At 48.1% G+C, this 27,652-nt stretch overlaps 1 protein-coding gene across 2 annotated transcripts in view; it reads left to right on the forward strand.

The window, feature by feature from the left end:
* Window positions 1–27,652, forward strand: part of SGSM1 (small G protein signaling modulator 1) — an 85,996-nt gene that overhangs the window by 20,322 nt on the left and 38,022 nt on the right. For both annotated transcript variants that reach the window (XM_060119232.1, XM_060119231.1), the window contains exons 3-12: window positions 8,367–8,442; window positions 11,617–11,779; window positions 14,247–14,399; window positions 17,268–17,335; window positions 17,612–17,757; window positions 17,890–18,021; window positions 21,104–21,228; window positions 25,858–25,925; window positions 27,041–27,204; window positions 27,393–27,525. In XM_060119232.1, coding sequence (XP_059975215.1) covers window positions 8,367–8,442; window positions 11,617–11,779; window positions 14,247–14,399; window positions 17,268–17,335; window positions 17,612–17,757; window positions 17,890–18,021; window positions 21,104–21,228; window positions 25,858–25,925; window positions 27,041–27,204; window positions 27,393–27,525 — 1,228 coding nt within the window. The remainder of the gene's footprint in view (window positions 1–8,366; window positions 8,443–11,616; window positions 11,780–14,246; window positions 14,400–17,267; window positions 17,336–17,611; window positions 17,758–17,889; window positions 18,022–21,103; window positions 21,229–25,857; window positions 25,926–27,040; window positions 27,205–27,392; window positions 27,526–27,652) is intronic.

Consider the following 27,652-nt stretch of genomic DNA (forward strand, 5'->3'; position numbering starts at 1 on the left):
GAGGTTCCCAGAAGGGGCAGGCTGTGTGGGGAGGGTCCCCAGAGAGAGCTGTGACTGCTACGCCTCTTTCTTAAGGATTTTGGGGCAGCTCCTTATTTTATATCCTCCCTCACCCTTCCCCACTCTCCCCCGCTCTCCTTTTCCATCCCCTTAGATTCTTGAGTACAGTCTGAGCGTGCTTCAGATCACCTGAAGGGCTTGATCACCACCCCAGAGTTTCTGATTCAGTAGGTCCAGGGTGAGGCTGAGCATTTGTATCTCTAACCAGTTCCCAGCTGGTGCCAGTGCTGGTGCTTCTGGGCCCCGCCCCAAGGAGCTCTGCTGGTCCCCATCGCACTTACCTCCCACCTCTCTTAGCTTGTGGCTCTTTGGACTAAGGGCCCCTTCAGGGCAGGACTGTCTGACTCCATCCCTGCAGCTCTCTCCACCTTGAACTCAGTATCCGAGGGCTGTTTCTCTTGCTGCCTGCCCGGATGAATTCACCTGCATTTGTATCACTTGCAACTTGTCCCTGTAGATTGCTGTCCAGACATGTTGATCCGAGGTCAGTGCTGAGATAGAGATCAGGATGCAGGAGGTCTATGAGGGCACACTCTTGGGGTCAACACCAGGAGAGGTGAGGCAGAGAAGCAGGAGTGGGTGGAGGGAGAAGTTGGGCCACGATGTGGCCTCCATGGAAGCCTCAGTCAGCCCTGTGGAGAGCTGGGACGGCCCTTCAGAGCTGTCCCATGTGAGGGCAAGGATGCCAGATCTTCACACCCCACATGCATCATTCACTGGATGGGCCACCCCGGGAAGGACTGCGACCTTGGGGGAGGCCCTCTCTGCAGCTGAAGTGACCCTGTTTCCTAAGGGACAGCAGCCCTCCCAGCAGCTGGCAGCCTCCGGTCCTCATGGGATCTGAGTGGTGCATTGCAGCATCTGCCACATCATCAGAACCTTCTCACGGCCCCCACCGCCATCCTCTCCCCACCCCTGAGTCCCATGGCCCCTGTACCCCACACTTTTCCTTCCTTTCCAGCCCCAAACCAGAAACCCCACTTGCTATCACTCAAACACAGAGCCCCCATTAAAGACACCTGCCCATGGTTTTGCCGCCAGCTGACCTCTGAATCTTAATTTTGCTTGACCAGGCCATCCTGCAACACAGAGACGTCAAAGCCCCCAGGCCCCATCCTCTTTGTACTACATCAGTGTTATCTGCCACATGTGGTGGTTAGGGATGCTCCAGGCCTTCCAGAGAGAGGGAGGGAAGACGTCGGCAGATGTATTAGTCTGCTCGGGCTGCCATAACAAGGCACCACTTGGTGGCTTAAACAACAGAAATTTATTTTCTCACAGTTCTAGAGGCTGGAGGTCCAAGATCGAGGTGTCGGCAGGATTGGGTCCTTTGGAGGGCCAGGCGGGAAGGGTCTATTCTGGGTCTCTCTCCTCAGCTGTTGATGGCTGTCTTCTCCCTGTATCTTCACATGGCCTTCCTTCTGTACCTGTCCATGTTCAAATTTCCTCTTCTTATAAAGGCCCCAGATGATACCAGATGAAGGCTCACTCGAATGTCCTGATTTTAACTTAATCGCTCTGTAAAGATCTCATCTCCAAATACTGTCACATTCTGAGGTCCTAAGGGATAGGATTTCAACATGAATTTGGTGGGGGGCCGGGGAGGGACACAGCTGAGCCCATAACATTAGGGGAGGTGACAAGGAAAAGGAATGGAAAGAGGTTAAGGCATCCTGGGCAGGTCTTTGAGGCCAGAGGGGTGGTGCCAGCCTAAGGGCCCCTACTAGTTGCTAGCAGAGCCGGAAGTTAAAGCTGAAGGGTTTTTCACGCATCCTGAGGAAGCTCACAGCCTCCTTTTGTGGAGGGAGCCGATGGGGCCTGGTGGTCTCTGCGCTAACCGTGGGGAAAGAGGCAGGCTGGCAGCAGGGCCTCTGCATCAGAGCCACTCCAGAGGGTGACAGGCAGATGGCCGCCTTCAAGGAACAGGAGGACGTTGGCAGGAGGGCTGCGACCTGCTTAAGAGAGGGCTGGCCCTCTGGAAGGAGCTGAGGCCTGCCCTGAAATGGAGTGGTCACGCTTCGGCACTCCTCCCACCCCCCAGAGCTGTCCTGCTGCTGCAGGGAACACCAGCCCGGCAGAGCCAAATGTTCCTGTGCTGGGTCGGTGAGCTGCAAAAACACGCCCCTCCTGTGTGTTTCTCCTTTGCTCTCACCTGTCCCCACACAATACTCCTGACACCAGACTGTGGGTTTTCTGCACAAAAAACAATCCCCCGACGCCAGCTGAGCGTCCTACAATTAACTCAGTTCTGACACCATCTATCAGAGATGGCATCCGATCCCACAGGTTAAAGGCTCAGTCCCACAAGACTGACCCCCCAATTTCAGGTACCAGTTGCACATCTCAGGTTGTTCCTTGTACTTCTGGCAGACCTGCTGTAAATCAGGGTTCTCACCTCCTAATCTCATCACAGTGCAAGTTAGGATTTCAGCAGATGAATTTTGGAGGAACCTAAACAGCCCATTGCAAGGAGTATCCTCCCTCCGTCTCAGTTTCCTCCTCTCTGAATGGAGAGGGTATTACTGTGAAATTCTTGTGATGATCCAGTGAGGTGAGGCAGGCAGGAGAGGGCTTTGCAAACTGTGACACACTCAGGACTTGCTAGTACTCGCTCATTCCATCCCACCTGCTTATAACCCCAAGCTCAACCTCACCCCATGTAGGCTGCCCTTGGTGGCCGTGTTTCCCCTGCAAGGTTAATTTTGTTTATTGTAACTTGGTTTTACCTGCATACATGTGTTTGATGGCAGGGACGTGGGGTTCATGGACCAGATTCGACTTGTTGACAGGCAGCAAAGAGGTCATGGTCATCATTATTAAAATGTTACTATTCATTGAGCACCTACTATGTATCAGGCATTATGCTGAGTGCTTTACCTATACTTCCTCATTTAAACCTCCCCGTAGGAAGTATGCATTCATCCAACAGATACTTATTGAGTGCCTACTATGTGCTCTTGTAGGTCTTAAGAATAGGGCGGTAAGTGATGCATATGGGTCATGGAAGTCAAGAGCTGCCAAGAAAGAAGTAAAATACATAGCATGCTAGGGGCAATAAACACTATGGAGAGAAATAAGCAGAAAAGGGGTATGTTGAGTGCTGGCTGGGGTGGGGTTGAGATTTTAAATAGGATGATCAGGGATGGTGACATTTGAGTGGAGAGTTGAACCGTGTAGGTTTCTAGGGAAAAAGCATTCAGTAAAGGGAACAACAAGTGTGAAGGCGTGAGGTTGGGACCGTGCCCTCTGAGCTGGACAAACAGCCAGGAGATATGGGGTATGTGGAGTGAGTGACGGGACCAGTGGGGGAGGAGGTTGGGAGGACAGTGATGGACCCAGGTTATGTGGAGCCTTGTGGGCCATCGTGAGCACTTGGGTTGTCACTCCAGGTGAGATGGGAGTCACAGGAGAGCTCTGAGCACTGGAGGGATGGTGGTTGGACTTACCCTGTTTTTTCTAACTAGAAAATATTTATTTATACTACATTAACACATACATGCTTCTTAAAATTGTGGTAAAATACAGAGAACAGAAAATTCACATCCTTCACCATTTTTAAGTTCAGTAGTGTTAAGTATGTTTACATTATTGTGTAGCCAATGTCCAGAACTCTTTTTATCTTGCAAAACTGAAATTCTGTACCCATTAAGCACTAACTCCCCATTTTCCCCTCATCCCCAGCCCAACTTCTGGCAGCCCCATTCTATGCATTTGACTACTTTAGGTGCCTCATATAAGTGGAATCCTACAGTATCTGCCTCTTCATGTCTGGCTTATTTCACTTAACATGATGTGCTCAAAGGTTCATCCATGTTGTAGCATGTGTCAGAATTTCCTTCCTTTTCAAGGCTAAATAATTCTCCATTGTATGTATACACTACATTTTGTTTATCTATCATCCATCGATGAACCCTTGGGTTGTTTCCACCTTTTGGCTATTGTGAATTACACTGCTATGAACATGGGCATACAAACCTCTCACTCTGTATATAATATCTAAATATAAGATCATGTCATCTGGAAAAAGAGATAATGTTCCTTCTTCCTTTCCAGTGTGTGTCCCTCTTTTGTTTCTTTTCTTGCCTAATATATCTGGCTGACTTCCAGTGCTATGTTAAATAGAAGAGGTAAAAGCAAGCATCTTTATTTGTTCCTGAACTTTAGGAAAAGCTTTTTCAGGCTTTCACCACTGAGTATGATGGTAGCTGTGGGCTTTTCTTATACAGGCTTGACTCGGAGATAATGCAGGTTTGGTTGCAGACGACCACAATAAAGCAAATATCACAATAAAATGAATCACATGAATTTTTTTGTTTCCCAGTGCATGTAAGTGTTATGTTTAAACTATACTATAGTCTATTAAGTGTCTATTAGGTTATTCAATCTGTTGGTATCCAGTTGTTCATGGTATTCTCTTATAATCCTTTTTATTTCTGTGGCGTCCCTTGTAATGTCCCCTCTTTCTATTCTGATTTCACTTATTTGAGTCTTCTCTCCTTTTCTCTTTTTAAAAAAAAAAATTTATTTATTTATTTATTTTTGGCTGCGTTGGGTCTTCGTTGCTGCGCGCAGGCTTTCTCTAGTTGCAGAAAGCAGGGGCTACTCTTCGTTGCAGTGTGCGGGCTTCTCATTGCGGTGGCTTCTCTTGTACAGCACGGGCTCTAGGCGCACGGGCTTCAGTAGTTGTGGCTTGCGGGCTCTAGAGCATAGGCTCAGTAGTTGTGGCGCACGGGCTTAGCTGCTCCACGGCATGTGGGATCTTCCCCGACCAGGGATCAAACCCGTGTCCCCTGCATTGGCAAGCAGATTCTTATCCACTACGCCACCGAGGAAGCCCTCTCCTTTTTTCTTAGTCCGGCTTAACGGTTTGTCAATTTTTCTGATTGTTTGAACCAACTCTTGCTTTTGTTAATTTTTTCTGTTCTCTATTTTGTTTATTTCTAATCTTGATTTCCCTCTGCTAGCTTTGGGTTTAGTTTATTCTCCTTTTATAGTTCGTTAAGGTGTAAAGTTAGATTGCTGATTTGGGATCTTTATTCTTTAATGTAAGTATTTCCAACTGTAAATTTCCCTCTTATCACTGCTTCCCTTTCATCCCATAAATTTTTGCATGCTGTGTTTTCGTTTTCTTTTGTCTCAAGATGTTTGTTGATTTTCCTTGTGATTTCTTTGACTCATTGTTTAAGCGTGTGTTTAAATTTTCATTTATTTCTGGATTTCCCAGTTTTCCTTCTGCTGTTGATTTCTAGCTTCATTCCATTGTGATCGGAAGAGATACTTCCTTTGATTTCAGTCTTTTTAAATTTGTTAAGACTTGTTTTGTGTCCTAACACATTAATCTGAAGACTATTCCATGTACACTTGAGAAAAGTGTGTATTCTGCTCTTGTTGGTTGGATAGTTCATGTGTCTGTTAGGTCCAGTTGGTCTATAATGTCATCCAAGTCCTCTGTTTCCTTATTGACCTTCTGTCTGGTTGTTCTGTTGACTTACCTTTTAACAAGATCCTTCTGGACACGTTAAGATAGCCTCTTGGATGTAGATGCAGGGAGACCAGTGAGAGGTTAGTGTCAATCTAGGAGAGATATGACTTGGACCAGGATCACTTGCATCTGGGCAGTGCTGGTGGAGGGGAGGAAAAATGGTTGGACTCTGAGTCTATTTCGATGGTGGAGCCAAAAGAGTCAGTAATACGATTCTGTAGAAATTGGAGCTAGGTAAAGGAACTTGCCTAAGCTCCTACAGCTAGTAAGTGGCTGAGCCAGGATTTGAACCCAAGTCTGTTTGGCTCCCAATTCTTGGCTCTTGATTACTCACTGTGCTTTTGAAAGTACTCCTGATCCAGCTGCCTGGACACCCACCCCCATGCCTCCCTGACAGTCCACCGTCACCACTATCTGGCCTGAACTCACTCCCTCTGCCTCTATTCCCAAAGGATGTCCAAGTCTAGGTGCTGGGAGCAGAGAAAAGAGGGAGGCAGGTACCTGAGGTTGAGGAGGTCAGAGAGGGGGACAAATGCTCTGAGACCATGTGGGCTTAACGGCATGTTGTAGAAGGGGCTCAACCCCTGGAGTCGGATAAACCTGGGTCCAAGCCCTGAATCCACTCCTCACCAGCTGTGTGACTCTGGGCAGGTTACTCCGCCTCTCTGTGCCTTTGTTTGCTCCAGGGATCATTATGCTGCTGCTCCATTTACCCATAGTTATAGTGACAAGAAAGCATGTTTTTCAACTAGAATATTCCACCAAAGCAGAAGTCAATCATGATCTTTCAAGCCATCCATTCCTCAAACAGAACTTTATTGAGCACCTACTGTGTGCTAGAACCACAGTTGTTAAGCAGGGAGACACGAGTGCTTGCCCTCATGGGGTCCACAACTTGGCAGGGGGGACAGGTGCTGACAAAATCATCACAAATCTGATGGATGTTACAAAAGCAGCCACTGTGGGCCCCCAAGCAAAGAAATTTAATCTTAACAGGTTATGTTTCAGGCAGGACCAGAATAACGGTAAAGGAAGCGAGGTGTGAGGTTCTCGGTAGGGCAATGACCTGCATGCAGCTAACGTTTATTGCAGGTACACTGCGCACAAGGCTCTGTACTCAGCACGTGGAGTGCATTACCTTGTGCAGTCCTCCCATTGCCCCTTGTAGGTGCTGTTCCTACAAGCCCTTTACCCAGTGAGAAAACTAAGTTTCAGAGAGGCGACATGATTTGCCTGAGGAAATACAGCTAATAGCTAGAGGGTTCAGGATATGGCCGCTGGAGCCAAAATGAGAAACATTTTTATAAGTTGGAATTCCAGCTCTGCTGCTTCCCAGCCATGTGGCCTTGGGTGGGCTAGTTCCTCTTCCTGAACCTCAGTTTCCCTATTTGTAAGTGGGACCAGTTCCACGGGCTCAGTTAGATTAGTTTTCAGACTTTGAAATGCTGCTGGCAAAACCAGGCTTAGAGCTTGCTGGGCTTAGTGGCCGGGAGCTGTTCATGGTGCGGGTGCTGACTTGGTTGTGTCGGGGGAAGTGCTGTGTCAGCTCTCAGGTGGTCACTGCCATGTGTTTTTCTGGAGAACATGGCCAAGGATGCTTTGGGTTCTGTCTTCCTCTCCAGAAGGCAATCAGAAGGAAGGGAGAGAGGGGCACTGAGAGCCTGAGACTGCTCTCAGACAGGTGCGTGGATGGGCTGGCTGGCCAGGCCGAGTGTAGATGGGCTGCAGGGCAGCCAGAAGGGAGTAGGGGCTCATCGATGGGGGTGGATTCCGGATCCCCACATCACAGCCCCAGAGATGTAGAGCTGGGGCCAGGTTTTGAGGTCATCTCTTCTGACCTCCTCAACCTCCAGGTGGGCAAACTGAGGCCTTAGAGGGGAGAAACACTTTGCTAAAGTACTACAGTGACTCCAGACACAGTGGAGCCCAGAATCCAGCAAAGCAGAAGGGCATTCAAGCCACCAGAGGGCTACCTCCATAAGCAGAGGCATGGCTGCTGTTTCAGCACTGTGTCCCCTGTTCCTGGCACATCACAGGTATTCAATAAATATTTGTTGAATGAGTGAATGTAGTATGAAAAACACACAGCCTGGGGAGTCAGACCCACCTTGGATTCTGTCTCCACTCTGGGCCAGCTCTATGTTTCTGGGTGAATTCTACACATTGCTAAGCCTCTGTTTCCCAAAATAAGATCACAAATCCAGCTGGTAGGTACCTGAGCAGGGGTTTGAACTGTGGTCTACAGGATTCCAGGGCTGATTTTTCATACTACACCTTCCTGTTTTTTTTAATATACCCATTTCATTCATTCATTCATTCATTCATCCACTCACTTAGAAAATATTTATGGAGACCTACTGTGGACCAGGCACTGTTCTAGGCTCCATGGATACAGCCGTGAAAAAAAAGGCAGACAAGGCCCTGCCCTTGGGGAAATTATATTGTAGAAGATGGAGACAGACAGTAAACAAATAGGACAGGAAGTACTCTGAAGAAACCATAACAGGGGATGGAAGGAGTTAGAGGTGGGATGCCTTAGATGATGTGGACAGTCAGGAAGGAGAGGACATTTTTCGTGACACCTCAAGAGAAGCCCACTATGCAGAGAGCCTGAAAAAATAATTTAGTTCAGTGTGAAGTGTGGAGCTATCAGAGGCCACAGACCCTAGCCCTACAGAAAACACAGCAGGCAGGATGTGGAAGGAAAGCAGTTACCAAAACATCCCAAGCAGCCTGAGAACACCGTGGGGGATGATGTAGCCCTTTGAGGTGTCTGCACCCCGAGTGGGTTTGGGTCTCCCACTCTGGTGCCTCTGCCTTCCAGGTGAAGCAGATTATGGAGGAAGCTGTCACGCGCAAGTTTGTCCACGAAGACAGCAGCCACATCATCTCTTTCTGTGGTGAGTTAGTGGCCCATGGCCTTGCAAAGCGGCTTTTTTTCCCTCTGTGGGCTGCCTTGGGGGTATGGAGTCTTTCTCTGAGCAAAGTTCTCATGTCATTCTTTTGCTTTTTAACTACGAAGTTATTTTTGGATTCTAAAGGGACTCCATTAGGGAATTTGGAAGTAGAGAAAAGATTTGGAAGTAGAGAAGAAATTAAGAATGACATCTGGGGGGCTTCCCTGGTGGCGCAGTGGTTGAGAGTCCGCCTGCCGATGCGGGGGACATGGGTTCGTGCCCCGGTCCGGGAAGATCCCACATGTCGTGGAGTGGCTGGGCCCGTGAGCCATGGCCGCTGAGCCTGCGCGTCCAGAGCCTGTGCTCCGCAACGGGAGAGGCCACAATGGTGAGAGGCCCGCGTACCGCAAAAAAAAAAAAAGAATGACATCTGCAGCCCGGGAAAAGGTAATCATGGTTGACACAGAAGGATGCCTTCCCTCCCGTGGGTTCCGTTCGCACTGACCCTACCCCAAGCGACCAAGGGTCGTGCATCTAAGGGATGGGCTCTACATCCTTTCCTCACCCAGGTAAAGAGAGAGGATGAATGAGGACTTAAAAAAATAATAATAAGGAATCAAGAGCCATAGACACATCCTGAGGGATCTCTTCCAGCTGGCTCAGCAAAGGAGGCAGGCTCAAAGCGTGACTGAGACTTCTTTCCTTGAACCTGCAAGGCCCACAGGGTTCCAGAAATAACCTCGCTGCCAGGTTCTTACTGTACTTTCACAATGGCTAGAGACAGGTGTTTTACCGTGTCCCTGAAGTCAGGATTCAGTGCATAAGCCGTGTGTACGTATACGTGGGAGTGTTTCTTTCTCCCTTTTTATTTATAAAACCTTTTTATTTTGTGATTGGAGTCTCATAACAAAGGACAAGCTGTAATGCCCCCCTCACGGTCTTGGCCCTATAGAGGGGCCCATCAGCTTCCATCCAGATGGCCGGGGACACCACCCGTGGGCCTGCAGCTGGCCAAGCACATGCCATGACCTGGGAGACCACTGACGTCAGCTCAGCCCCTTGCAGCCCACCTCTGTTCACATCCCACCTCTGCCACTTCTTGGTTGGGTGACCTTGGGCGAGATCTTATTTTTTTAGGTGATAATGCATTTATTTACATCAATAAATACATATATATATACACATATATATATTTTTTGGCTGTGCCTCCTGGCTTGGGGGATCTTAGTTCCCTAAGTAGAGATCAAACCTGGGCCCATGGCAGTGAAAGCGCCGAGTCTTAACCACTGGACTACCAGGGAAGTGCCAGAAATATGTTTTATGTACATATTGGATTGGCCAAACAGTTCATTCGGGTTTTTCTGTAAGATGTTACGTTATGTATAAAAATACACATTTATGCATACACATATATATACACATACATATATATGGGAATATATATCTCTGTATATAAATATAGATATAGATCTCTGGCTTTCTTTTTTCTCCTGGACATTTTTATTTGCAAAAGGCATGATATGCATGTCTATTTGGGGACTCGCTAGCATTCCTACCAATTAAAGACTTAGAAGACTAGAGAGTGATAAAAATCATAATAAGTCTCTAACTCTGATCAGAGTTTGGGGGTGAGAGAAATCTGCTGGCTCTAAATGCAACCTGAGGGATGTCCCTGCGGTTCCTTTTGTCCATTGTTCCTTATGAGCCGTTGTCGGAAGGAATGGAATAATGTCTGCCACGCCAGAATGGATCAGGACCTTAATCAGTATAAAGAAATGAAAGTTCTGGGTATGTAAGCCAAACTGAAGATATTTTAGAGATCATCACCCAGAATATTTTAAATCCATGAGCAGATTAGGCAACATGTGAACAATCCTTCAAAGCCAAGTCATTGCTAACAACAACAAAAACAACACAAGCAATTAAACCGAAACCTCTCAGTATTTCTCCTTGCACATGGCAGGACCTTGGCCAGGCTCTCCTCTTCTGAAATGACAGTAACTAGAACACTTGCTTCATGAGTTTTGCCATGGGGATCAGGGAAGGTAAACCTTAACACTGGTCTGACACCCAGTAGGTGCCCAAGAAGGGGTACCTCTTATTATAAATTCACATTTTCCCATAAATATTGATTATGCTCCAGTGCATACCAGAGAGCTCCCAGTCTGCTGTGTAAGACGGAAAGTAAGAAGATAAATAAAGGCTGCTGAGAGTATCAGATATAAGATAGGGGCCATCAGCATGGCCTGCACAGGGTCTGTTTCTTAGAAGGGAACACTGAGGACCAGAGGGGGAAAGTTATTTGCCTGAGGTCACACAGCAAGTTAGTGGTAGAACCCAGGCTACACCCTAGGTCTCTTATTTGAGGAGGGCTGGGCAGGCCTCCAGGGGAAACACAGAAATGGGAAGATTATGACTGAATCCTCTCTTCAGAGGCCCTTTGTGGAGGCACAAGTGTTGTGAGCACGCCTTGGGTTCAGATGTGGGTTTGAATCCCAGCTCCATCACTTATTTGCTGGGTGGCCCTGGGCAGTTCAGTTTACCTCTGGGAGCCTCAGTTTCCACATCTGAAAAATGGATGGTTTTCCTTTCTGCCTGGCTGTGGCAGAGATCAAATGAGATCCATAATGTTAGCTGTTATTGGAGTCACAGTAGTAATGACAACAATGTGATTCCCTAACCGGAATAAAGCTCGGCAGTCACATGGTCCAGGCTCCCCTCCCTCATTGACAGGAGTAATAGCTAACATTCGTAAAGCACACACTATGTGCCAGGCTCTGTGCAAAGTGCTTTCCGTGCATTTTTTCCACCTCATCCTAACAGCAACCTCACGAGGTTAATGTTCATACCATCCCCTTTTTACAGATGAGGAAACTGAGGCACAGGGAGGGGAAGTAATTGCCCCCTGTCACACAGCTGGTTATTGGCCAGGAGAGAATGTGAACAGAGATGATCTGACCTTGGGCAGCAAGCGTGGGTTCACCACTAAGCCCCCTTGCTCCCTTTTGAGGGGCTGGATGGTGGAGAGGCAGATGTGCTTTTTGCTATGATGCTGTCATGAAATTTGTGATTCTGGGGTCCCTGGATCTTCAAGGTACCTGTGTGTGTCTGAAGCTCAGAGCCAGGCTGGGCACTGGGGAGCATGGGCAGGGCCTGCTGATCGTTGTGTCCCTGCAGCGGCTGTGGAGGCCTGCGTCCTGCATGGCCTGCGGAGGCGGGCGGCAGGCTTCCTGCGCAGCAACAAGATCGCAGCTCTCTTCATGAAAGTGGGCAAGAGCTTCCCGCCAGCAGAGGAGCTGAGCCGCAAGGTGCAGGACCTGGAGCAGCTGATCGAGAGCACGTAAGTGCTGAGAATGGGGTACAGGTTAGGGTACCCCCAGAGGATAGCCCCTGCTCCTCCCCGGGCTCTGTGAGAGCCTGCACCCTCTCCACTCTCCATTCTGCTCCTCAAACCCGCCAGATTCTTTCACACCCCAGGTCCTTTGCACACCCTGTACCCTCCACCCAGTTCACACCCCTCACCTTCCATGGCTGGTTCCTTGTCATCCTCAGGCCTTCCCCTAACTAATGGTAAATTCCAACCCTCACCCCATTTCTCTTTTATATCCCTCTGTTTATTGTCTTCCCAGTTGTTATCACCATCTGTAATTTATTCATTCATTCGTTTACTGTTTACTTGATTGTTGTCTGTCTCCCCGACTTGACCCTGAACTCCTTGAGGGCAGGCAGCTGCACCTGTGCTATCCCCCATTAGGTCCCCAATGTCTGAGACAGTGCTCAGCACCTGGGAAATGCCCAAGAAACAACTGTAAAATGAATAAGTGCCTACTGTGAGCCAAGCCTGTGCCAAATGCAGGAAGATCAAAGTTTAACATAACCAACATGGTCTCTGTCTGCATGGACAGATGCTCACAGTGAAGCAGCCATTGAAGGGGATGTTGTCTTAGTGGCTGATTGTGTGTACTGGGGGGAGGCTCATGGCCTGAGAGTGTGAACATGAGGGACTTCCACCCGAGCCACACCCAGCATCCCAACTGCACAGCCAAACCCCCTACCTGAAGCCTGGTCAGGGATGGCAAATAGGTTTCAAACCCATTTGGTCCTAGTACCTGCACAGAGAGTTGCATTGTGAAAGATTCTGGAGCTGTGAGTGGGCTTTATGGGAAAGAGGGCATGGATTGATTAGCCATGCCTGTTATGGGCAACAGAAGGGAGAGAGAGGCATGCATGTCATGTGTGTGCCCTCTCTGCCATGAGTGGTTACTCTACTTCACTGGATGAGAAATGGCCCTTTCCTTGCCCTTTGGGCCCTGCCAGCCCCAGGCTGCTGGCCAGAACTGCATGATGGGTAAGGCTATGGATTTGGCATTGCCAACTCCCATTTGGAATCTGACTCCTCGGCCAACTGGTCTTCAGGTGCCTTCCAATCCATCTGCTAAATTCCCAGGTGTTTGCTGATAACTTCTTAAAAGGGATGGATTTCCATGGACCTTCCAAAACATTGGGAGCAACTTTCTAATGGAGGAATGAGAGATGTCCATTCCAGGTGTCCATTCATTCATTTGTGCAATCATTCATTCATGGACATATTTACTGAGCCCTTTGTATATGCCAGGCACTGTGCTGGGCCCTGGAGATACAGGCATGAAAAAGGGCCAAGGCTTGCCACTTGGTAGACTCAATATTTTATTTTAAAAGCAGTTGCATTGTCCATACCCTCGAGGTCACAGTGTGGAGGGGAAGACAGAGAAGTGAGTGGGAAGTTAAGCTGCAGAGGTTGAGGGAACACAGAGGAGGCGCCCCTCCCCAGCTTCAGCTGGTGCAAGAGGGCTTCCTGTAGGAGGGGGTGCCCTCGCTGAGACCTCAAGAGTGAGAAGGAGTCAGCCAGGGAATAGGGTGGGCGGGGGAAGCCGGGAAGAAGCAGCAGCTCACAAAAGTCCACATATGAGAGCTTCGCAGCCTCAGGGATCCACCTATATCTCTGTCTGGCTGGATCATGGGGTCAGAGGCAGAGAGTGGTAAGGAGGTGGCTGGAGAGGCAAACGGGCAAGGTCATGGAGTGCCCTGCTAGTCATGTTAAAAAGCTTCCTTCTCCAGGGCAATGGGGAGCCACCAAAAGATCTATAATCCAAGACTCTTCTTGGCCAGCACTCCTTTCCAGCCAAGAGAGAGAGAGAAAGTAAGAGAGAGACAGAAATTCCAATAGGGGCAAGACAGGAAGAAAGACACAGACCTACTAGAGAATGGACTTGAGGATGTGGGGAGGGGGAAGGGTAAGCTGTGACAAAGTGAGAGAGTGGCATGGACATACATACAGTACCAAACGTAAAATAGATAGCTAGTGGGAAGCAGCCGCATAGCACAGGGAGATCAGCTCGGTGCTTGGTGACCACCTAGAGGGGTGGGATAGGGAGGGTGGGAGGGAGGGAGACGCAAGAGGGAAGAGATATGAGAACATATGTATATGTATAACTGATTCACTTTGTTATAAAGCAGAAACTAACACACCATTGTAAAGCAATTATACTACAATAAAGATGTTAAAAAAAAAAGAAATTTCAGTATGAGAATCTGGCTCACCCATCAACAGTGTATGAAAGTGTCAGTCTTACCACATCTTCACACTCACTCCGTATTATTTTTTCAACTCTTTTCCCGTTCTCCAGGAGCAATATGGGCTCTTGTTGTTGTTCTAATTGACATTCCTTGATTTCTTAGAGAAGTTGGACACTTTTGCATTTGCATATTGATCCTGTTGGATTTCCTCTTTTGTGAATATCTATTCTCTTCCTTTACTGGTCTTGAAGGCGAAACCAGATCCAGGGCCTCCAGGAGAATGTGCGAAAGCTGCCAAAACTGCCCAACCTGTCCCCACTCGCCATCAAGCACCTGTGGATCCGTACAGCCTTGTTTGAGAAGGTCCTAGACAAAATTGTTCATTACCTTGTGGAAAACAGCAGGTGAGCGGAAGACACCTGGGTGCGCTCTGCCACCACCTGCTGGCCTTCTTAGGAATTGCACCCTCTCACACAACTGCTTACCCTTTGCCCCCTTGATATACACTTGATGTGAAAGTGATTAAATAAGGGCCTTCTGGATGTTTGACTCTGAACTAGCCTAGCTTAGAAACTTGGGAAGATTTGGGTGCTTAATAGCAATGCAGGGTCTTTGGAATTGGGGTGGGGTGTAAGGATCTTGCAATCTTAGAGATGTTCCTTTTCCCATGAATGAAGCGCACAGTCTATTCACTATGTGGCCCTAGGGGACTCACTTAGCTTCTCTGTGCCTCTGTTGTCTCTTCTGGTGAATGGGACGGGATGGGAATTGCTGCCACTCTGGAGAAGAGGTGAGAAAAGGAGTTAGTGAGTACACAGCATTTTGGAAATGCATAGTGATATTTTTTACATTTTCTCTCCTAGCTCAGCTTGACATGGTATAAAGGTTTTACAATGTAAGTCCTCTTGGCAAACACTCATCCATGCATCCATTCACTCACCCAATAAATATTTAATGAGCATCTACTATGTGCCAGGCACTAACCTAGATGTTGGGGATACATTGGTCTTGCCTGTCATGTTAAAGAACTTGGATATTACGAAAAGAACAGTGGGGAGCTACTGAAGGATCTATGATCTGAGACTCCTCGTGGCCAGCACCCCTTTCCAGCAAGAGAGACAGAGAGGATGGAAGAAAGAAAGAAATATATCTGAGAATCTTTCCATCTTTCAGTATGTGAAAATGCCTGTTTAACCACATCCTCACATAGAGTGGGTATCATTGTTCTCATCTTTTATTCTTTGCCTGTTTGCTAGGAAAATATGTATGAAAGTACAAACCAAAGTCCTTCCCCTCATGAAGCTTGCATTGTAGCAGGGAAAACAGGCAAATAGTAATTGTGATAATTTGTGATGAGTGTACCAGGACAGATGGGTGGTGTTTAATTTCCTCTGGGTGGTCAGGGAAAGTATCCCAGAAGATGGGATACTGTGAAACAGGATGGGGAAGAGTGTTCCCAGCAAAGGGAACAGCAGGTGCAAAGGCCCGGAGGCAGGAGAGGAACTGAAAGAAATCCAGGCTCTGGAGTTCCAGTTCACCTCTTCACCTTCTAGTAAATTATAACACATCTCTGCCCCCTGTCTTGTTATGGGTCCAGGGTCTCTTTAGTTAATTGCCTTTGGCATATGACCTTGTGTTTTCCCACTGAAAAAGTTGGTCATACTTATTTAGTAATTTATTTGAGCAGCAATACCAACCTACTGTTTCTTCATTGACACTGTATTTTGAATTTTAGGTTCACACAGAATTGAAACAGTAGTACAGAGGGTTCTTACCTACCCTCAGTGTTAACATCCTACATAACTGTAGTACAGGTCTTAAAACCAAGAAATTGCCATTGACGCAATACTGTTAAACCAACAGTATTGGTACATTCTTTTTTTTTTTTTTGCTATATAATTCCTTGAAATTTTAACACATGCATAGTTTCATAAAACCAACACCACACTCAGGCTATAGAACTGTTCCAAAGAAACCCATCACCCGGAAGAAACTCCTTGGGGCTACCCTATATAGTCACATCTTGCTCCCAACCTACCTACTGTTTTAAGGCATTATTTCCAGGTTATGATCACATAACAGTGCTGATTTTTGGACTATAATACGAGTCGTGGACTGGAAAGTGTCTCAAAGTATTAGCTTCAGATCTGACACCAAAATGTATAAACTTGATGTTGAGCATGTCCAGGATGTGTCATTCTGCCTCAGCCAATTTTATGGTTGATTGAAGATTTCTTTGGGGTAGAATTACAATGATGTTGCCACATTTAGTGAGAACTTCACTGTGTTGGGACTTAATACATGCAGTTGGACATTTACTCCTCCCAGCAACCCCAAGTGGGTGAGTTCTGTCATTCTTCCCATTTTACAGCTGAGGGCACCGAACGAAGCTTAGAGAAGGTAGTCACCTGCCCAGGGACATACAGCGAAGGAGGGAGTGGCCGAGCTGGGCTCCCACTCAGTCCGGCTCCAGTTCCTGTGTTCTTCACCCCCCTGTTGTAGGAAGGGAAGAAGAGCTAAGCTTGCTGGGTGTAGCCTGCATCCACCTGCTGTGTGGCCTCCAGCAAGTCACTTACCTTCTCTGGGCCTGAGATCCCTCAGGAGGTCAGAACAAGGTCCTTTCCAATTCTGAAGTTCTGTTTCTAGATTGTATGACTTTGCAAAGAATTAGAAACCAGTGCACAACAACTCAAAAAACAAAACCCTCAGCACGAACGTATTGACAACATTCCATGTTATTTTGGAGAGTCAGAGGCTGGGGGCATTTTTGAGCGTGTCAGGCCAGCGTCATCTGCTTTAGTTTTTCCAGACAGGAAGGCCTATTATTACAGCTTTTGAGGACACACCACAGCTAAAAAGCATATGTTTGCCTCAATAATATTGGAAGGACAGACATCATCTGAGCCTCTAAGTGACTTCATGTTTGAAATGGAAGATGCAAGAGAAGCAGACAGAATAGCCAGGCCTCGGCAGCCTTCTAATGATTTTTTCTGTTACTCTCATTATTAATAACAATGTATTATTAATAAGCCGTGTATTAAGCAGTTATAGCCAAGCACTGTGTTAAGTGCCTTACATCTGTTATCTCTCTCAAATGTCCTTTGGCAGCCCTATGAGACATATTATTATTATCCCCATTTTACAGATGGGACAGCTGAGGCTCACAGAGGTACTGGGTGACCAGAGAGGCGTTGAACCCATCAGGTTGTAGTTGATTGTGCGGCCTCCGCTGGTCACCATACAACCCTGTATGTCCTTTCCTCTCTTGCTAGTAAGTATTATGAGAAGGAAGCTCTCCTGATGGACCCTGTGGATGGCCCCATCCTTGCATCTTTGTTGGGTAAGTGGTCCAGTGCTCTGAGCTTCCTCTGGATCTCTGGTCTCAGCTCCAGGGGGCACCTCCTAAGGACCTCTCTCGCCTCCCTCCAGCCTCTCCCTTCAAAACTGCTCCCTGCCTCTTGCTTTCGGGGTCTTGTGCTGGTTTCTCTTTAGCAGGACCCTGGGTCATGCTAGCTGCCTGGAGGGGAGAGATGGTGAAATAAGTGGTCCATCTGGTGGTAGAAGGGAGGGAGGACTTTCCAGGGAGATGGGTTCCCAGCCCCTGTCTGCTCCACAGTGGGGCCCTGCGCCCTGGAGTACACCAAGATGAAGACTTCCGATCACTTCTGGACGGACCCCTCAGCCGACGAGCTTGTCCAGAGGCACCGCATCCACAGCTTGCACCTGCGACAGGACTCGCCCACCAAGCGTCCGGCCCTCTGTGTGAGTGGGGTGGACGGTGGGGCACTGGGAGGGAGTCTGGCTGAGTTCTGGACTTGGTGTGGAGGTGGGGAGTGGACCGGGGCCTTGGTGGTCACTCCAGACCTCATCTGCCACCTCCCCGCACATTGCCAGATCCAGAAAAGGCATTCGAGTAGCAGCATGGATGACCGGCCGTCCCTCTCCGCCCGTGACTATGTAGAGTCCCTTCACCAGAACTCCCGGGCCACCCTGCTCTATGGCAAGAACAACGTTCTGGTTCAGCCGGTGAGAGTTCGTCTTGGGCCCAGTTCTTCCACTGGGGGTCTGGCTCCAGGTTATAGAGGAGGAGTTCCCTCTGGCTCCTGGTTGCTCATCCATCTATCCATCCATCCACCCATCCACCCATCTATTCATCCATCTGTCAAAATCTCCACCCACCCAGCCAGTCTACTCTCTTCCAGTCTCTATATTCACCCATCCCTCTATCCATGCATCCATCACTATTTCTTTATCCATCTGCCTGTATTTATATCCACCCAACCACCCATTCATTCATCCATCCATCTACCCATCTTTACATCCATCCATCCATCTACCCATCAACTCCATCCATCAGTCCATCCACCCATCATTACATCCATCCATTCATCTACCCATTGTTACCTCCATCCATCCACCCATAATTATATTCATCTATTCATCCATCCACCTACCCATCATTAATCCATCTCTGCACTTGTCCATTTGTTTTCCAGTTCATCTGTCCATCCACCTGTCCACCCAGCTGTCTATCTCTCATTCTCTGTTGTAATCACTCACTCATTTAGTTCACTCATTTGTACTGAACCCGCTATGCGCTAGATGCTTAGGATATCAAGATGAAAGTCTTCACAGCTAATAGTTATGGAGCACTTCCTATGTGTCAGGCTCCATGCTAAGTGTTTTTAACTGTATTAACTCATTTAAACCTCACAACAACCATCTGAAGCAAGTTGTATTATCATAGATGATAACACTGAGGCCCATACACAGGGGAGTAAGGGGCAGAGTTATGATCTGAATTCAGAGTCTGTACCACTTATCAGTCACCCTCTACGCCCCAGCACTGAGTGCAGCCCCAGGGGTGGGTGGTGAGTAAGGCACATGAAGGCCCTACCCCCATGTGATACCGCCTTTGCTGTCCTCTCCCTGGACCATCAGGATCAGGTCGTGTTTGGGCTCAGCCGGGAGGAGGAAGAGAGAGAGCTGTTGGCCACTACAGCTCTGCGCTCACAGTTGCCACCACTGGGTGACCCAGGTCACTTCTCCTTCTGAGCCTCAGTATTTGCATCTCAGTGGGCACGAGACCCTATTTCCTCAGTTGTAAGAAGCCATGAATTTAAGATGAACGATTTTTTCTTTTTTGGCCGCTCTGCGCAGCATGTAGGATATTGATTCCCTGACCAGGGATCGAATCCGTGCCCCCTGCAGTGGAAGTGCAGCTTCTTAACCACTGGACAGCCAGGGAAGTCCCAAGGTGCCCGATTTATTAACACAACTATCAGGAAATTTAAAATGCTATTAAATTATACACAATGTTTTCTCACTAGGAAATTTTATTTTATACTTTTTGAAGGAGGTATTTGAGACTTATTTAGACATAGTTTTTTTTAATCATACATTATTCTTATAAGTATACACAAGGGGAGATATAATTGAAATACATTAGTTAAGATAGTTCCAAAACACCTTCACATTTCAGGATTCCAATCTTCTGTATCACTTTTTGAGTCGCAGTCAGCACTGCCCTTATTTTCCTATCTAATACAATTTTTTGTTCCATCAAGAGAAAGGGTCAACAAATTACAGCTTGTGGGCCAAATGCAGCCCTCCACCTGTTGTTTTGTTGTGTTTTTTTTACCATTTATGTTCTTCCTGATACTTTATTACTCTTTTTATTTTTACAATTTTTATTGAACTTTAGTTGATTTACAATGTTGTGTTTGCTTCAGGTGTACAGCAAAGTGGTTCAGTTATACATACATAAATATATATTATTATATATATCCACCTGTTTTTGTAAATAAAGTTTTATTGGAACACAGCCATGCCCATTAGTTTATATATTGTATATGGCTGCTTTCACGCTATAATAGTAGAGTTTAGTGGTTGCAGCAGAACCTGTATTGTTCACAAAACCAAAATTATTCCCTATCTAACCCTTTACATAAAAAGCTTGCCCACCTCTGATCAAGAGCACAGGAGGTGCAGCCTTTCCTGCAAGCATGTGCACTTGGTTGTTGTGCAAGAAAGTCTGGAAGTGTGGTCATCCCTGCAGGGTGAATGATGTGTCTGCTTCACCAGTATCACACTTTACTCCACTGCTCTGTTCCCAGCCTTCCAACATACATAATCACTTTTCCAATCAGCTCACGGTCTAATCTTTTCGAAGACATTTTTAAAAAACACCTGTGCTCCACGTGTGGAGTAACAACGGTAGAACAAAATGCCATTGAAGGGACAACAGTATAAACAGCCGAGACCAAGTTTGCACAAGATCGGGCAAGGACAACTATGTCACAGTTTAAGATGCCGCTGATTATAAGAGGCATCCCCGTTTCAGGTGCACTAAAATGTAAAAAACAATTGTGTATCTTAGAATCGATGAAATACGGCAAGGATGCCGCCTCCTGGGGTTGCTGGCATGTGTGGTTGAGATATTTATGGAGTGGAGCCATGCTCGGTACACCCTTGGTGCTCAGTAAATGTTAGTCGTCTGTCTCCACATGTTGTGGTGTGAATTTGAGGGGAGGAGGGGTGCCTCTTATGTGTGAGGCTTGGAGACAGCCCCCTCCGCCAAACCCCACTTGGGATAGAACAGAGCAGGTGAGAAGCCCTGCAGGCATATTGGTAAGGCAGAGGATGGAGCTCCTGGGTGGGGAGTATGGAGAGGGTATTTGGAGAGGGCATTCTGGGTAATAATCTGTGGCACAGAACTCAGTTGCCATCTCTTTCTCCCTTAAGACTGGACACAGTGATGGCAGATACATGCCTTCCATTTTGGAAAGGGTGTTATTGAAAGGACAGAGCCCCCTTCCTGGTTCTAAAGATCCCCCGACCCCACCCTTGCATCAGGGCTCCTGAGCCACATGAAAGGGTGGGGTGGGCGGCTTTCACAGCTGGACTCTGTAGAACCAAACCCATCGTGGTGGTTGGCTTAGCACAGCCATCTGGAGGGAGGTTCAGGGTCTTCCAAATGGACATGGCCATGGAGGGAATGAGCCAACCTCTTGGTTCTGGTTGTGTGTCCTTGGGTCACATGGGCCAGGGCCTGTGTCCACTGTGATGCCAGCACTATGATCAGGCCTGAGTCCTGCTGTCTCTGCAGAGGGATGACATGGAGGCTGTGCCGGGGTATCTGTCCCTGCACCAGACAGCTGACGTCATGACCTTGAAGTGGACGCCCAACCAGCTGATGAACGGGTCTGTGGGGGACCTGGACTACGAGAAGAGGTAGGGTGCTGGGAGCCTCCCTTCCCCTCGGCGCAGGGATGTTTGTGCCCTGTCCCTTGTGCCCCGCCTCTGCCCCGCTCTGTCTGGTTGTTATGGCCACTTGGTCCAGCCTCCCTGCAGCTGTGGCCTTGTGGGTAACTCAGGAGGATCTGGGAACTGACTGGAAGAATCTCAGGATATAGGTATTAGGCAGTGCCCTGGGCAGACACCACCCGGAGAAAGAAATCGTAACAAAGATCTCATAAGCCCACAAATGGCAAATACTCCCCAGTCTCCTGCCACCTTACCCATCACTCAATGCAAAAGGAAGGCCAGAGGTGTTGGTTGTGAGCATCTGGTCCAGGTCTGTATCCTGTAATACCCTGCATGTTATAAGACCCAGCAAAGGCCTTGGAGTCACACTTCAAAGAGACCCGGGGACCAGGGATTCCCTGCCTGTGATCCCCTGTGTTCCAGCGCAATTAGGGAAATTTTAGGAAAAACACAGGGAAGCCGCCATGCAGAGGTGCAGCCCGCCTGGTGATTTCAGCTGGGGGAGTCTTGGCTGCTGGTGGGGAGGAGGGATGACGGGTTTTGCTGCTCGAGTCCACATAGAGTCCACATCGGGCTCTATTATTATTATACATGTTCTTGATTTCTTCAAAACTTTTGATTATGAGGAATTTCTAACATAAAAATAGAACTCAAGTACCCATGATGCAGCCCTAACAGCCATCCCATCATCCCCTCTGCCTTTCATATTGTCCTGCAGTAGCAAACAGACATCATGAAATTATAGGATTTCATCTATAAATATATATACATATTTGTAAGTATAAATATATATATTTATATATATAAAATAAGGACTCTTTTCAAGGGCCATAACCAGAGCACATTGTATTCTGTGTAGTGTTAAGCCTTGGTGCGATTAACGCCAGGCTTTGGTGTGATTAATATCATTCTCTAAGCTGATCACTTCCTGGGCAAGGGTTACCATCTGTCCTTAGAGACAGTCATTGAGAGGTGCAGCCAGTCCTCAGCTGGGCCATGTAATTCAGCTCCAGCCAGACTCCTGAGTTTCTGATGGCGACACCTTCTGGGAGGAGCAGTGTGGGAGCCGAGGGAATGCTCTTGCCCTTGAACCTTATATCAGCTTATTCATCTGAAATCTCTATATCAGGCCTTCCCTGACCTCCCAGCTGAGTTCAGGTCCCACAGAGCCCTGAATCTCCTTCTTAGCGTTTACAAAATCATAATAAATCTGTTACTACTTGTGTTCCAACTGTCTCGCCCTTTAGATTTCAAATAATTGTGAAGCAAAGCAGGGAAGTCAGGGGACCTGGATTCATTCATCAAATGTTAACTGAGTACCTACCGTGTGCTAGACACTGTGCTTGGTCCAAGAGAGATAACAGATGTGTAAAAGGAGAGGAAAATCGATCTTTTCAGAGCTTACACTGTATTTACATTGTACTGGAGGAGACAACGAATAAGCAATGAATAAATGGATGTGATGGGACCAAGTCCTTGCTCGGTCCTCACCTCACTGGATAACCTGGGGTACATCACTCCCCCTTTCTGGGCCTCGGCTTCCCTCTCCTATCAAATGAGGGGTTGGACAGGATGAGCTCTCCAAAACATGAAGGGTTCCCCAAGGGTCTGCAGGGGTTCCTAAACATTGACGTGTCTTCCACCAAACATCAAAGCTTTCAACAACACAAGGACCCTGTTTGTTGGTTGGACCTAAGCCCAGGACTGTGTGGGCAGGAAACTTTTGATGTTAATGTTTTGGGAAAGGCATTGGACCAAATGGTTGCCAAGCACCTTCCCTCCAGCTCAAATCATCGAGGACTCTGTTTCTGCCTGTTTCTGCATCATCTTTTCCTCTGTGGACAGGCACATCATAAGTGCTTCAATATTTAGTTCCAGATGAATCTGCACTTGAAAGGTCACTGCTAATAGGGTTGGGACCTTCCCCAGCCCTGGGCTCTGAACCTCCATCTATCCTTGTTATCCTTGCCTGGAACTGAGGCTCACTGGAATAAAAACAGCCAGCGGTCAGAAATGTGTGTGTTGGCATGGGAAAGGGGGGAACCCAGGGGCTCCAGCATCCCTCTGGGGATCAAGGGACAATGACGATAAGGAGGAGGAGGTTCAGGACCTCTTTCCTCTTTCCCCAGCCAGACTTCCCTCTTACACACCAGGATCATAACTCCCCAGCTGGGTTTCCTGATGTTCAAGGGGAAATACCACCAGAAAGGTGGATATTTGGTCTCTGGAGTCAGCCCAGACTTGGCTCAAATCTCAGCCCTGCCAGATGAAACAGCTGGAACCCTCATACACTGCTGATGGTCCAACCACTTTACAAACAAGTAAATTCAAATACAATACAAATACAAATTCCACTCTAGAAGCCGTTAGAACATATAAAACGAAAACAGAAACTCAACTCTTGTTCTTTCCCAGTTGAGTGACCTTGGATAATCAACTTCACCTCCCTGAGCCTCAGTTTGTTCATCTGTAAAATGGGGATGTGGTAATGGAACCTCTGAAGAGACATACAGGGAAGAGTCACTAAGAAAATGCATATAAAGCCCTTAGCAGGAAGCCTGGCAGCTGGAAAGGCATCCCGGTCATGGGGTTTGTTGGTGTTAATTTAGATGGATCCAAAGGACCTGTGGCCACAGAGATCCTCCTTGCTGGTGTCTGGTGGTAATTGGAGAGTTGCCTTGTTTCCTGGGCATTCCAGGATCCAGCATTTACCATTCATTATGAACATTCTCTAAGCATTTTGCAGAAGTGAACAAAAAGCCCAGTCCCCCTCCAGGAGTTCAGCACCCCTTGGAGAGACAGAGGAGAAAACAGGCAATTGCAACCCCGTGTGATGGACCTGGTGTGGGAGCCCTGGGAAGGACCTCCTGAGTGAGACTCGCCTCGTGAGGGGCTTGGCAGAGGCTACTACTCGGGAAAACGCTTGTCTACTTGACCATCGTCCAAGGACATTCACTCCATGGATCCTGACAACACTGATTCTGGTATAGACCAGTGCAGGAAGGACCCTCAGAGAGTTTATATTCCAACTTCCTTGCTTTACATCAGAGGAAACTGAGGCCCAGAGACGGGGAAAGACTGGCTCAATGTAGGTGGCAGGAGTGGGATTTGAACCCTGCCTGACCTTGATGCCTGTGTTAGTGTCCTCCAAGAAGCAGACACCAAGACAGGATTAGACGTGCAGAAGAGATGTAATGGGGGAAGAACCTGCAAAGGATCAAAGTGAGGAGCAGAAGGAGGCGGGCAGACCGAGAAGCTGGTCTTATCACTGGGAAGGGATGGGGAAAGGAAGGAAGACTGGCCAGGAAGAATCTCGGACACAGTGCAGTTCTAAGAACATTTGGCCAGATCAGTAGGGAATCCCTGGGCTAAAGTTGACCACTGGAGGAGTCTCCCAGCCCACAAGAATAGACCTACACTGTCACCCCCACGTGCTCAGTCCTGACTAAAAGCAGCCCAGGCGAAGCATGACCTTAGCACAGATGTGGTGGTGGGTCCCCGGGGGTGGCCCCTGAAGCTGTTGGTTGGTCAGCTCTGCTCCCCACAGCACGATCTGAAGGAAACTTGAACAGTGCACTCCTGTGGCCCCCACTGTCCATTGTGTTCTGAGGGGAAGGGCAATCTGTTGCAAGACAGCAGTAGGCATTGAGCTGGAAATGGAAAACCTTAAGTAAATCATCACAGGGACCGTTCACCAAGTACCTTTTCATGCATCACCACTGTGTTAAGCCCTTCAAATATGTGATTCCATTTAATCCTCACAGCAACACGATGCAGTCGGTATTATTATCAGCCCCGTTTTATAGAGGAGGAAAATGAGGTTCATGGAAGCCTTCAAGCCACCCTGCTGAGACCTGTGCAGTTAAGGCTGTTGAGTGGCTGTTCTAACCACATGGACACATGGTGGCCTGGAGTTGGTCAACAAGACTCTTATCTTAGATGCTGGTGACAGAAAACCAAACTCAAACTGCCTAAATCATTGGCTCACATGAACTGAAAAATCCAGGGGTGGTGGCTTCAGGCATGGCTGGATCCAGGGACTCAAATGAGGACCTGAACTCTTTCCGTCTCTTGGCTCGACTTCCCCAGCTGTTGACTCCATTCACAGGCACGCCTTTTCTTGCCATGGACCTCTGCATCTCCAGAGTGCTATCATCCTTACCACTACTCTCCTAGCAGAAAGGAGCATCTCTTTCCCAGAGATTTCTAACATAAATCCAATAATTGAGTCTCATTGGTTCTGCTTGCATCATGAGGCAATCCGTGAACCAATCACAGTGGCTGGAACAGTGTCATATACTAAGTGGCCAAGCCAGGGTCAAGTGCCCATTCCTGGAGTCCTCGAGATGGGGGAGGGTAGGAGAGGTCAGCCTTAGCCACATGGACTGGGGTTAAAGAACTGTGTGTGTAGGGGGGATTCCTTAGAAAACTGGGGTACTGGAACCAGAAGAAGGGGAGATAGAGTCTGAGAAGACTGGGACATGGATGTTGAGGATAGGTGGTCCTGGTGAGGAGGGTGGAGGATCCCATGGATTGGGCTTCCCCATGGCGAGTTGGGCAGACATCCTGCAAGCCTGACCCTCCCTCCCCTTCCAGCGTCTACTGGGACTATGCCATGACCATCCGCCTGGAGGAGATTGTCTACCTGCATTGCCACCAGCAAGGTAGGGACTGAGGGTGAGCATGGGGCTGGGGTGTTCCGCCTGGATCCCCTGCCTGCCCCACCCACTTATTACCTGTGCAACCTCAGACAAGTGACTTCACCTCTCTGAGCCTCAGTTTCCCCATCTGTAAAATGGAAATAATAACAGCATCTATTCATGGGGTTGCTGTGAGGATCAAATGGCATTTGTTAAGGGCTCAGCATTAAACCCATGTATCAGGCACAGTTCTCACTCTTCACATGCTTGTTATCTAATCGTTGCAACAACCCAGTGGTAAGGGCCCCATCATTCCCATTTTAGAGGTGAGGAAGCAGCGTGGCACATTGATATACTTCCTAAGCTCCCCAGTCTGGTCTCAAACCCAGGCCTTTGTCCCTCCAAAGTCAGTGTTCTGAAAATCAAAGATTTATAGCTAGAGTTCTCCTTTATAGCCCAAGGAAGGTATATTCTGAACAAGCAGAGGGCCATCCTGCTTTATTAAAAAAGGAATCTGTACCTTACCAAGACACAAAACACAGTGATTTAAATTATTTAATGAGACAGACGTGGGTTCAGATCCAGGTCCTGCCACTCACCAGCTGTGTGACCTTGGGCAAGTTACATAACCTCTCTAAGCCTCAGTTTTATCATATGCAAAATAGGCAGTAATAGATATGCCTCATAGTGCTCTTTTGAGTATTACAATAAGGCAATGCCTTTAATGTGCTATGCATGTATACAGTAAATGCTTAATACATGCTAACAAGAGTCAATTACTGCTCTAAAAATGGGTCTGTCTGAAAGCCTCCATACAAAAATAGATCAGGTCAATTTGTAGAGTGTGTTTGAGGGGCATAGGGTGTTTGGGGGTATCTTTTTCCTTTGGTGGGTGAATGCAGGGAGGCCAAGCACCTTCTTCTTGACCTTGTCCTGTAGTTCCCTAGTTGATGGCCTTGGTGGGTGGGATGAGGGGGACTCGGAGGACGTGACAGCTGCCCCTGAGCTTCTGCCCAGGCCTTTCCCAGAGCCTTAGAGCAGGACCGCTGGGTCTAGCTGGGCATGCCTGGGAGGGGGCCCATCACCATGTCTCACAGTGACTTCCTGCTGGGTCTCCTCTGGCCGGGTCACGGTGGCAGTGGACAGCGGTGGGACAGTGGTGTTGGTCAGCCAGGACGGGATCCAGAGGCCGCCCTTCCGCTTCCCCAAGGGAGGTCACCTCCTGCAGTTCCTCTCGTGCCTAGAGAATGGGCTGCTCCCTCACGGGCAGCTGGACCCGCCACTCTGGTCTCAACGGGGGAAGGTGAGTGATCGTGGGAGCCCCAGGGAGGCTGGGGTAGGGGTCAGCCATGGGGAGTGGCTGGCTGTTCTTGCCCATGGGCCCTTATGTGGCTGCATAGTCTCTTGCATGCCCCACAGAGACCCTCGGGCTGTGCAGGTTGTGGAGACAGGTGAGTCCCAGGGACCATGCACTGGGATGTGTTCTTTCAGGGCAAAGTATTTCCCAAACTGCGCAAGCGAAGCCCTCAGGGTTCGTCTGAGTCCACGTCTTCAGACAAGGAAGATGAGGAGGCCACAGATTACGTGTTCAGGATCATCTACCCTGGCATGCAATCCGAATTCGGTAAGCTGCCCTGGCCCTGGGCCCAGGGATCCACCTGTTAGCTGGTCCTGAAATTGACTTCAGCCATGTGGAACTAGAGAACAAGAGATGTGGATTCTGGGGCCAGCAGGGGTACCTGGAATCAGGA

Source organism: Mesoplodon densirostris, chromosome 15, assembly GCF_025265405.1.
Source record: "Mesoplodon densirostris isolate mMesDen1 chromosome 15, mMesDen1 primary haplotype, whole genome shotgun sequence".
Taxonomy (NCBI): domain Eukaryota; kingdom Metazoa; phylum Chordata; class Mammalia; order Artiodactyla; family Ziphiidae; genus Mesoplodon; species Mesoplodon densirostris.